At 37.4% G+C, this 13169-nt stretch overlaps 1 protein-coding gene across 3 annotated transcripts in view; it reads right to left on the bottom strand.

Moving 5' to 3' along the window:
* The window catches only part of PCDH15 (protocadherin related 15), a 1015846-nt gene that overhangs the window by 557587 nt on the left and 445090 nt on the right, over positions 1-13169 (bottom strand). For all 3 annotated transcript variants that reach the window (XM_075257479.1, XM_075257481.1, XM_075257480.1), the window contains one exon: positions 10384-10554. In XM_075257479.1, coding sequence (XP_075113580.1) covers positions 10384-10554 — 171 coding nt within the window. The remainder of the gene's footprint in view (positions 1-10383; positions 10555-13169) is intronic.

Genomic DNA, 13169 nt, shown 5'->3' with positions numbered 1-13169 from the left:
GGCATGTCCATCTGCTGATCTATGATGGCTGTTACCTGCACACCGGTCTGTATTTTCTTTTAACGATACCCCGATTTATACTGGTTGGCCACGCAATTCTTTGTCCCTTGACAAAGCCCATTTGCTGATAGATAGATAGATAGATAGATAGATAGATAGATAGATAGATAGATGGTATGAATTCCTCACACCTTGCATATTTTTGGAAAGTACATTTTGCTTGAACATGCACTTTAGTGGCATATCTATTTGCTGCAAAGTTGCATGAAGGTAGTTGTATATAGAAAACATTAAGTTGCACTTTTTGTAAATGGTATGCTATGCAATCTTAAAGAAATTAGGTTTTGGTATCACAGTAACAATTTGCTATGTGCAATAGAGATTTTTAATATTCGTGAATGACAGCAAAATATTGCTTGTCTTCTGTATGTGTCGTTGAGGGTACAAGCTCTCGTAGTTATTTGCGGATATATAAATTCTGTACATTTTTATCTATTTTGTGTGTGTATGATTGAATAGGAGTTTTAGGCGCAAATATGTTTTAGTACATTTTTTGAAAAAAATTGTGTGTTTTTCACAAAGTTACATGAAGGTGGACCTGGCTATTACTAAATCATTGAGACAAATTTAATCCTCAGATTGTCTACTTTCAAAAAATCTATATGGTTTAGAGGTGACATTTACTTTTCATGGTATGCAATCCCTACACTGTCATATAGTGGACTCTATCAAGCTTGACTTTTTAATTGTTTTTAAGCTTGTGTCCTTGTGGATTTTTCAATAATTTTTGATGTAATTGAATATGAATTTCTAATGTATGTCTTATGAGACATGTGCTTTTTCTCTTTTTGTTTTGGTAAGATTAGCATGACTTCATGCACCACAATAATTATAATTTTTCTACCATTTTGTGTGGTGCTCATCCGTGCCAATTTCGTTAGTGTTAACCTTTCTTGAATTGCATTAAGTTGCACAATAAGCCATGATATCAATTCAATACAATCTCAGCATTCTGTAAAAAATGTATATCTATCAAAGGCATTTGTCACAATCTAGTAAGAAAAATGTACGTGTTAAATGCAGCCTAAGGGTGACTATAGGCTGATGGATAGCATACATCAAGGCATTCATTGAATGTATTTTTTTTTTTTTTTTACAATGTTTATTAAAATAAGGTATCATAAGAAAATCCTTTAATAGTCCCCCCCATGGGTAAATTCAGTGTGTTTCAGCAGCATGGATAATACAGTAATATATTTCAAGAAAAAACACATACAAGCTCAGGATAGCAAGTAGAAAAAAGATACTAGGAGTCATGGAAACTAAGATGAAAGACTCAGGATCATTTAGTTCTCTGTGCGGACTGATCTCTGCTTAGCCTGATGTTGATTAAACAGCCTGACCATAGTTGGGAGGAAGTGAGGCAGTTGGTCACTGACAGTACTGCCCAGTGCTGTCATGTTCTCATACATGGGATGGGAGTTGGATGGAGCTCACCACAGACAGTATCCTTCTGTCACCCACCATTATGTGTCTCCGACATAGAGATGTCATCCCCATACCAGTCATCTTGGTTGGACAAGTCCAGATATAATTAAAAAAAACATTAAGCATCTTCTCTAAATCCAACATGTTTTATCACATGTCTGTGTGTGACCACACAGTGAGTGAAGATGAATTATAACATGAAGACATTTGTTATCATGTCATGATATTGTGCTGACTTGGTTTTTACAGACACATTGGAATACTCAAGCAAACTAGAGATTGTTTAATTGTGGGCACAACTGTCTATTTTTGAGAATTGTTGGGTTTACAGAAAATTTTAAAGGGTTGTACAGCTTTTATATAATGATAATCAAAGTATAGTTAATACAAATTCTTGTACAATTTCAACACAATATTAGAACCTGCAATAAAAATGATTGCCTGGAAAATGACCAGCAATGGCCAGCAATCAATGGTATTCTCCCAAAGATAAATGACTGTAAATATAACAAGGTAAAAGTATTAGTAAACACTAAAGTCATAATGAGCAGTATCTGACAAATAAAGCAAGATAGATTATGTAATGGGTAAAGCTAGCTTAATGTAAGAGTTAAAATATTATCCCAGAGATGGGAATACTCTTTAACATTGTAAAATCATTCATCAGAACTGTATAAAGCTGTAAGATTACACACTAGTGTCAAAACCTTTACCAAACTTATTCCCTTACTCACTGGTAGATAGGATATGCATATAAAAGAAACTAAATATTTGCAACTAAATTTGTGACAAGGTGCTAAAGTGTGAGAATCTTGTGAATGCTATTTGGAAGACTTTGACTGAAAAAGCATTGAGAAAAAAGGGTATTTTCTCATAAAGGAGAAAGGAATAAAAAAAGCGGAAAAAGAAATTAAATGTGTCCTTCGTTTGTCTGCAATGCATCCAGCTATGATTTAACCAAGTTTTTACCAATATCAAAAGGAGAGAAAATTACACATGGCACTGCACTTGACACCTCAAAATGAACAAGATTTGCTGGAAAACACTCAAATCTGTTTTGTACTGCATTAAAGCAAACAGAATAGAAAATGGAATCCTTGCTGAAAATGCTTTAAAGAACAGTAAAACTTTCGAATAAAAGTGGCCAGCATAGAAACTATTTAATGATAGGAAAGATGGCATTAAATTTCCATATTTAAAGATCTCTCTCCAAATCATGCATTTTTGTAGTAAGATTTTTTTCACTGGTTATTTCTATAGTATATGTGTATAAGTTCCTGATGGCAAGTTCTTACTAGCGTTCGGTTATTAGTTCCTCAGGTCTACTTGGGGACCCAAAAAATGGAAATCTAATCATGTTAAAAAGTAGTAATCTGCTATAATAGGGTCTGCAGGGTATCCAGCCAAAAAATGAGGAGAAAACCGCATTTTTCAAGTGGATTCGGGGATGGAATGCCTGAACTGAGAGTAGGTGCAGGTCAGGATACACCATTTTGACAAGGGAAATGTTGCAACCAGTTATCAATTTGATCATACATTGCGAAGAGAAACAGTAAACAAATAGATTAATTTTTTTTTTTTTTTTTAAAGATTCTCCTGATTTGGCATTTTGTATGGAATTTCAGGGGGTTCTGAAGCACTTTGATATAATCATACATAAAGATGGTAGAATAATTTTATGTGGTTTACTCTTACACAGGTTTATCATATTCATTCATATAGAATTTGAATTTGGAAAGGTGGAATTTTTTGTTTTATGTGCATAACTCCTTTCCACCTGCCATAAAGAAATCTTCAATGGGATAATGCTACTAAAAATATAAGCAGGGATATTATAGAGCAGAGGTCCTCAAACTGCGGCCCGCAGGCCACATGCGGCCCGCCAAGCACTTATGTCTGGCCCTGCCAACCACGCCGGCAGGTGTGCATTTATAATGAAGCTCCTGGGGAGCTCAGGCCAGGCCATGGAGCGCACTTCACTTTACCTATTGGAGGGCACCGCTCAGGATGTCTGTGCGACCTGATCTGCCTCCGGCCCACTGTTTAAAAAGTTTGAGGATCCCTGTTATAGAGCATCATCTCCTAACATTATCACCTGATCATGAGTTATAGAAAAGTCTCAACCTGTGTCTGATTTTTAAGGTACATTTAGTCTAAGAAGGAGAAAAATTAGGACAACCCCTTAACAGTAAACTGGTCACATTGGAAATGTAGACTGCAGGCAACTTCTTATAGAGAGGAGAAGCTGAGCAGATTGCTATATATATATATATATATATATATATATATATATATATATATATATATATATATATATATATATAATTTTTTTTTTTTTTTGTTAGAGAAGTTTTACTAAACATTTTGGGCTAAGCAGAGGTCTTAGTCACTTTTTGACAATGGGGCACACTAATTTAAGGAAGGTTGTCAGTCACAGAGTATGACCACTCACTGGGCTCCTAATACTGTAAATTTAAGTGAATAAATTACAAGTTATACTGAATGTTGTTGTAACAAAACCAGATAAGCAACCTACTTGGCTCCTCCTGCTCTATACCATGCTGCCTGCAGATTGGACTTTATTGCCAATGTGACAGATCCCCTTTAATAATTAGTTTTTCTTCAACTCTAAATGAACAACACGAGTCTTCCAGCATTACAGATCCAAATCGGCAAAGTAATATATTTCTAATTAAAATAATTATAGGCTCTAATATAGTTTTCTCCATAGAAGGAAAACCCTTGTCCAATTTCTCTCAAGGTAAATGGTATTTAAATAAAACAGGCATTAATATAGGAAAATACTAGAAGCAACACATAATAATATTATTTTAAAAGATTCATTTAGGCTTCATTTTTTTTTAACGACTACGATCACAAATCCATACCCGCAAAGTATTTAAGCCCTGGCTGTCTGGTAATTAGCATTTCTGATACACTACAACATAAATGGATCTGAAAAGCGTCTTCATTGTGTAGTATTCATTACTAAGTGCTTTTTGTATCTTATGCAGACAATGCACTGCATGTACTGAGTACTAAGCAGGTCTATAATTCAGTGGGAAGAGGATTGTAAAATGAAACAAATAACGAAGACAAAGAGGAATCGAGAAGGAAATTGCTCATCAAAAGATAAATATCACCAAATCCCTCTTTTATATAGTTTCTGAAAAATTATGTTAGTTAGCGGAGATGAGCGAACACTATTCGAAGCAGCCGTTTTGAATAGCATGCTCCCATAGAAATAAATGGACTTAGCCGGCATGTGGGGGGTTAAGCGACCGGCCGCCGGCAAAGTCCGCGTGCCAGCCGCTTCCATTCATTTCTATGGGAGCGTGCTATTCAGAAGGGCTGTTCTGAATAGTGTTTGCTCATCTCTATTAGTTAGTAGAACACATTGGAAAGGGCTTACTATAATGTTATCTCACAAAAATGAAACATTTATGCACCAATGGAAGACTTTTCAACTAAAATGGTCATCTGCATGAAGATTATTTAAAATTTCCATTCATAAGTAAGGAGTTTTCCCATTATGGACATTTATCCCCTATCCACAGGACAGGGGATAAATGTCCGATTGCTAAGGGCCTGATTGCCTGGCCCCCAGTGATCAGGAGGATGGGAGACCGAAAGTCCCCCTAATACTGCCTTGTGAATGAAGCGCCAATGTGTTTACAGCTTAAGATGCTGTAAGTTTATCATCCCAGACGAATCTTTGATAAATTGAGGGCATTTTAGTTTGTCTAGTCTAAGGTTACATTGTCTAAATTTTAGACAACACTATTAAATTTGCCTCAGTGTGTCAGTATTACCAGAATTTTAATAGTTTTTCCCCACTCTCCATCAAATTTCATATAGCTACCCATTTTCTTTTCAAACCATTTCACTTTACCAATATTCTTTGATAAACTCTCAAATAAAACAATTTTGTTAATGCCATTATTGCAAAATCTGAGCATTTATCATGAGCATTTTTCACAAAAATGTACATCTCAGCCTTTAATAGGGATACATATTGTGCATGGTATAGATGGCCACTTACAGTAATTCCTTGGTATGGTGGATTGCTTACAGTAATTTAATCATAGCCCTCCTTATACCAACTGACAGCATATGACTCCACCTTGTTGTGGATTAAAGCTACCAAAGGTCTTGGGATGTGTGAAGATTTTGGCAGTCTAAATTGTTTAAAATAATCCAGTCGCTTACTGTCTGGATAAGGTGCCAGAAGCAAAGTTCTGTATAAGGAAAAAATCCCTTCTGTTAACTTTTGATTGATGAGAAAGTGTTCAGCATTTTGTGTTCTTATCCATCAAAAAAAAAAAAAAAAAAAGCCCACAGAAGGGTCTTTCCATTTTTACATTAACATTGAAGTCAGTGATGACAGATACAGATGGAAAGTTTTCAGTTTGTTTCTGTCCATCTGCCATTTTTACATCCGTTGTTCTGATCCTCTGACAGATCAGAGTATCAAACCTAAAGGCAGTAATGTAAAACTAGTCTTGGAAAAAGGGAACTATAGTGTGTCAATATATACAGGATGAGAGACGTGGTAGTATGCAGAATAAGTAGTGTTACTGTTATTTGCCCATATCCTGCATACAGAATTAGAGAAGTGGTACTTATATGCAGGAAAGGAGCAGTTGCACTGTATACATATATGCAGGATAAGATTAGTGGTACTGCATAGTGCCCATATATGTGGTGTAAGAGAAGTCATACAGTGTAATGAGTCATTACATAGGGTAAAAGAAGTGGCATTTTGCAGAGGCTATTTAGGCAGCATAAAAGAAGTGGTACTGTGCAGTGGCTATTTACACAGTGTAAAAGAAGTGACATGGTGCAGCGGCAAAAGCTGAATGAGAAATTTACTAATAGAAAAAGCCACATATACCTACACACAGACAAACACAAAACTACCTTTACATATTCTCCTTGAAGGTATCCTGTATAAACCTGTGTTGGGAGTTCTCAATTGTATGCAGTGTAGTGCGTACTCCTAGGTAATTGAGGTTGGTCGCCCAAACCACCTAAGTTATAATTCACCATTGTGGCAATTGTTTTGTGAAATTGGCATTAAAAAAAATCTGCTTGTACCACCCAGTGGCTATGGCGGCTGCTCAGTTCCTAGTCCTCCATGTTGTCATGTGACTAGCAATAATAATGTTCATCTGGCACAGTTTCAATGTAGTCAGCAAGTCATTTTCCTCATCCACTCTATTATTTCTCTATTCTTGTATAGTAGGTAGTTGTATCCTCCAAGTCATTTAATCTATTATTGCAGTGAAAACAGGTAATCCAAGTGAGTGCATCTGACAATACACATTAAAAAAGTGCAAATGAGATTATTTTTAATTAGAGCAAAAATCTTGATCATGAGTTATTTCACTGAAGTACCCAAAAGACAAAAGCTTTAAAGCTTAAGGCAAACTTGTGAGTGACACAATTGAGAAATTTGGCAGGTTACACTGAACAATGCAAAGTAAATAATACGACTTTCTAAAGGTCAACATGAGAAAAAAATCAATTTATCAGTAAAGTTCCTAAAAACCCCCCAAAAGAAATAGATGATGATGAAAGGAAAGAACTTTTTCAGAGCAGTCAGGATATCACATCACGGCGGAACACGTGACTAATAATAATATAATTCAGAAATAAGTATGTACAAAAATATTTAACATATCAAACAATAGGAACAACACCCTTGCATACTATCAGATTTGGGACCTGTAATAAATAAAGTGGTACAAGCAGATTTTTTTTAATACTAATTTTACAAAACAATTGCCCCAATGGTGAATTATAACTTAGGTGCTTTGAGCGACCAACCCCAATTACCTAGGAGTATGCACTACACTCCATACAATTGCGAAAACCCCTGACGCTGGGTTCACACCTGCGTTCAGGGTCTCCGTTTTATGGTTTCCGTCTTCTGCATGGCAGAAGACGGAAACCATAGACCGGGTCCGGCCGTGCGCGGTGGTGAGCGTTTTAGGCTCTCCGCCGCGAAACCGGATTTTTTTTATCCGGACACAGAGTAGTGCATGTCCGACTCTGTGTCCGGATTATAAAACCCGGTTTCGCGGCGGAGAGCGCAAAACGCTCACTGCCGCGCACGGCCGGACAGCTTTCTCACCCATTCAAATGAATGGGTGAGAAAGTCTCCTGCAGGCTTCCGTCTCCTGCATCTGTTTTATGCAGGAAACGGAAACCTGCAATAAGGACCCTACAACGCAGATGTGAACGAGCCCTTACACAGGTTTATACAGGATACCTTCAAGGAGAATATGTAAAGGTAGTTTTGTGTTTGTCTTTGTGTAATGGTGTGGCTGCCTCTGTCAGTGAGTGTCTAATTCAGCTTTTGTCTTCCATATGTCTTCTGTGCAGTACCACTTCTAGGGAAATAGCCTAGTACTGAAGTAGTTAGGGGCCTTTATCAAATAGCCAGTAGCTTCAATGAGTATTTCTGTTTTTGGAGAACCCAGTTTGTTCACCCATTAAAGGTTGTCTCATCTCAAGGATCATATCTATACTGGTAGCTTATATAAATTGAAGACATTTCCTAAATATATTGTTTTAGAAACTCTGCTTTGCTCTCCAGCTATGTGACCTTATTCCTCTCATTGTTTACATAGCATTTCCAAAACCATGGACCTATGGACAAGTGATGTCATTCGCTCTCTGCTCTTGCCAGCAGGACAATTATTCAACTAATTGCAGTTTGCGATAAAGCCGGGTCTGTTATCTCTCCATGTAAACACACAGATAACATTAAGGCCATTTTGTACAAGCATCTGCATATTATCTGTATAAGTGTTGGGACTTCTCCAGCCTGTTCAGGAAGAGGAAAGGGGAGGAAGGAGACATACAGGAAGTGAGAGAAAAGACTGCAGCCAGACTGCTGAAACATTGAGATGGGAAAATGCCTTTAATCGGACAAGTCATATTTTTCAATGGGAGTCATGTATTTTTTCCCTGGTTTACCACTGCAGGGGCACTAAATAATAGCTGCTAATCATAGGCGATCCAGTAGTGATCAGGTGATTTTTAGCAGTATCCTTTGCAGCACAAATACCAAACAACTAAATCTAATTTACAACAGTCTAGTTCACCTGTTCATTGTCCACCAAGCAAATTATCCAATTTGGAGATGTATAAGAACTCTTTAGAATGACATCAGCACTGGGTATTGTATGTATGGAGGGATTTTCCCCTATACAAAATAATTTGATGACATCATCATATAGTATGTATCTTTTAGAGTTTTTCACACTGTAAAACCTTCCAAAAAGACTTCACATAACTCAATATGATAGAGCTCTCATATACTTCTGTGGAAGCCCTATAACAGCTCAATACAAGTGAGGCCTTAATATGATCATGTACTTGAGTCCTAAAGTTGAACTACAGATTAAATTTAAAACATTATAAGGCTTAGTTTACACGCAATTATACATGTGCATATTCCGTCGTGGCTGCCACGACAGGATGCCGATACAGTGCACGGCATCCCATCGTGGCTTTCCGCTCCAGATTAGACCCAAATGAATGGGCCTAGTCTAGAGTGTGCTGCCGTGAGGCGGACACCACGGCTGAATCAGCTGCAGATTCCACCTGTAGAAGGGGCAGCTCATTTCTTTTTTTTCTGCTAGCGGCAACATGCCGCTAGTGGAAAAAAGAATGCTAGTGGTCTACATTGACCACCATTGTGGGGCGGATGACTACGTGGATTCGGCACCAAAATCTGCCCCCTCTTGCCCCGTGTGAATGGGGCTTAAAAGTAATGCTGTTGCAATGCTGACCATGTATGACACACAAACACTGTATATATGAAAATTGCACAATAAACCAATTTCTTGCATATTAGAACATTTAAAATGATATTTTACACCACTATACATTACAGTACTGTAAAATAAAGATGCTAGTTTTCTATATTTGTATTTAATCTCAGTGAATCATTAATGATACCTTCAAGTGTTCCCAATTCAATATTAAAACAGCCAATGTTATCAAGCATCCAATTAGTCACAGTTCACACTCCTCACATGTAGGCAATTTCAAGTATTTTGTTGATTGCTTACAATGCAGCTTACAATAACACATGCTATCCACGCAGGAACTTAATGGGCATGAAATACACTTTCATGTGTTTTTCTTCAAGAGGGGACAAAACAGGACTACAAATGGGATCTAGGGATTTGATGGAGATTTTAAAAAGTAGGAATTAGATCAATAATGCAGAAGACTGAAACATTTTCAAAGACAGCAGGATTTAAGAACATAAGGTCAAGTACAGGAGTTGGAGGTTAGTGGGATCAAGGAAACCACGAACAGGATGCAACAGATTCAAAGCATATTTTTTCAACCAGAGCAAGACGAAAAATCAAAATTTAAAAGATCAAAAGACACAAAAAATGTAGAAAATGCCTGAACTGTATGTTAAACAGATATTCTATCATAAATTAAAGTTTACTTCTTACAAAATGCAGACTTCAAAAAGAAAATGTCTAACAAAAGACCATAAGAAAGTACATGTATCTGAAAACTACTAAAGGGATATCTATTAATACATGATATGTTTAGGGGTTGTGAAGGTTTACACAACATGGATTATTTCTTCTCATGAAGTGACATAAAGTCCGTTGGTCATACAGTCACGCTACAGCTCAGGCTTGTTCATTGCAGTGGGACTGAGATGTAGCATTACCATATGACTAATGGGTGTGAGGTCAGTGAGAAGAAGAAAGCAGCCATGTTTTGTAATTCTGCATAACCACTTTAATATTTTCTTTCCAAATATACATATTAGAACAAAGGTGCACAAAATGGCAAATACCAATTCTTCTATCAGAACGGTATAGTGTTTTTGAGTGATGTGTTATAAGTACTTACTGGAGGATGGAGTTCTGGTATACTTGCTTTGTAGGTTAATGGCTTACAGTCACGGGTGTTCACCACAGGAATACATGGAAGGAACCTTGGACCAAGGTCATCACCATCAAGGACATCAACTATCAAAGTAGCTGTACTGGTTCGCCTTTCATTCGGATTGATGGGGCGGTCCTGGAATTGAAATAGCATATTCCTGATTTAGCAAACCAATATTTATATATAATATATATTTTTTATTTTCTTTTATTTTTATGGTAGAGTTGGAAGGGACCTCAAGGGCCATCGGGTCCAACCCCCTGTGAGTGCAGGTTTTCCTAAATCATCCCAGCTATATGTTTATCCAGATTCTGCTTGAAGATTTCCATTGATGGAGCGCCCACCACCTCCCGTGGCAGCCTATTCCACTCTCTCACTACCCTCACTGTCAGAAAGTTTTTCCTAATGTCTAATCTGTACCTCTTTCCCTTTAGCTTCATCCCATTGCTTCTTGTAATTCCTTGTGCTAATGAGAATAGGGTAGATCCCTCTGCACTGTGACTACCTTTCAGATATTTGTAGACTGCTATTAAATCTCCCCTCAGCCTTCTCTTCTGCAAACTAAACAATCCCAGTTCTTTTAGCCGCTCCTCATAGGACATGGTTTGCAGACCTTCCACCATTTTGGTTGCTCTTCTCTGGACTTGCTCCAATATATCGATGTCTTTCTTGAATTGAGGCACCCAGAACTGTACACAGTATTCCAGGTGTGGCCTGACCAGGGAAGAGTACAGCGGAATAATGACCTCTCTTGATCTAGATTCAATGCTTGTCTTAATACATCCCAGAATTTTATTAGCCTTTTTTACAGCAGCACCGCACTGTTGGCTCATGTTGAATTTGTGTTCTACTATTATGCCCAAGTCCTTTTCCCCTATGCTATCACTTAGTTCTATTCCTCCCATACTATATATGTTTTTTACATTTCTGTTACCCAGATGTAGAACTTTGCATTTGTCCCTGTTAAATACCATTTTGTTCGCCTCAGCCCATTGTTCCAGTGTGTCTAAGTCCTTTTGAATACACTCTCTCTCCTCTCTAGTGTTGGCTATTCCTCCTATCTTCGTATCATCTGCAAATTTTATGAGTTCCCCAATAATTCCATCGTCTAGATCATTTATAAAGATATTAAAAAGTACTGGGCCCAGAACAGAGCCCTGCGGCACCCTGCTTTTGACTTTCTTCCAGTTCGATGTGTAGCCATTTAGTATTACTCGTTGTGCCCGATCATTAAGCCAGTTGTGAATCCACCTAACTGATTTTTTGTCGAAGCCATACTTAATCATTTTTTCAATAAGAAGGTTATGTGATACTTTATCAAATGCCTTACTGAAGTCAAGATATACTATGTCCACGGCATTCCCTTGGTCCAACCATTCAGTGATTTTGTTGTAGAAGGAAATCAGGTTAGTCTGACAAGATCTATTGGTCATAAAGCCGTGCTGGCTCTGGTTAATTATATATAAATCCATTGATGCAAAGCAAATCGTGCAGCATTGTTAAATGAGCCTTTCTACCTTTTTGCACTATTGACTTATTGCCTGCTGCTATGTGGAGTCTCCAGACATATTTTACAAAAAAAAAAAATTCCCGTACACCTCAATATGAAATTGGAGGTATATGGATGGAGGTTTAGCAGAACCAAACAGATTTCATGTATAATGATGTCATTGAGTAGTGTGCATGAGGTTTAAAGCTGTTTTTGGAAAGAAGTGTATACTTTTTGTATAAACTGATATTTTCAGTGGTCATCTCCTCTTTACCAGGCATTCGGAGAAATCTATTGATTGTAAACTGAAAACCTTTTGATTATACATTAGCAGACCTTAAGTTAGTATGCTATACTTTTTGGATAAAGCAATCTAAAATCTTCAAAAGAAAGCTTGTTTTACTGTTTTTCAGTCTGTTTATTCTTATTTTATTCTGTATAAATGGCTTTAAAAGTGATCAATATAAGATAACAACTAAACACATGCATAATTTTCATTGCTTCTTTTTCTCCATCTTCCTAGTTAGAGTACCTTTCACCTCCTGGGGCACATGCAGTTTTATACACCACTAGAAAACAGACAATGCACAGTGCACTGAATTCAGCGAATTCACGATCTGTGCCCCAGGTCAAGAGCTATCGGTGCCGGTACCGTAGCTCTTCACCGCCAGAAGGGCCTATAGTCCATAGATGAGTACTGGGGAGGCTTTCCTCCCCGCTCTCACAGTATAGCACTATTGGTGCTGCTGTCAGGAACGCCCTTCTGACGGTAAAGAGCTACAGTACCGGAACCGATAACTCTTCACCTGGGGCACAGATCGTGAAAGCAGACAGTGCGCTGAATTCAGTGCATTGTCAGCTTTCTAGCGGTTTATAAAACTGCATATGCCCCAAGTGATGAAAGATCCTCTTTAATGTACCTCTATGGACCCCTTCCTCTTTTATAGGCATTAAGTCATCATGAATACTGCATAGTTTATTCTATCTGCATGCTGCTATGCTGGGGAGTGTGAATTTGTGATTCTGATTTAATTTTTTGTTTGAAAAAAGGCATTTTTGTGATAAATATATTTTACAATAATAACAATAATGTCCTACAGAAAGGGAAATGCTTATCTCACAGAGATAAAACATCAAGCACAAACATGTGAGAAATATTCCTATTCCATGCATTAGATCTGTCGGCTGTAGAATAAAAATCATTATAAAGTACTAGCACTAGAGATGAGCGAACACTAAAATGTTCGAGGTTCGAAATTCA

Source organism: Leptodactylus fuscus, chromosome 10 (assembly GCF_031893055.1).
Source record: "Leptodactylus fuscus isolate aLepFus1 chromosome 10, aLepFus1.hap2, whole genome shotgun sequence".
Classification (NCBI taxonomy): Eukaryota; Metazoa; Chordata; class Amphibia; order Anura; family Leptodactylidae; genus Leptodactylus; species Leptodactylus fuscus.
Note: the sequence above shows the minus strand (reverse complement) of the source record. Positions and strands in the feature narration are given on the sequence as shown.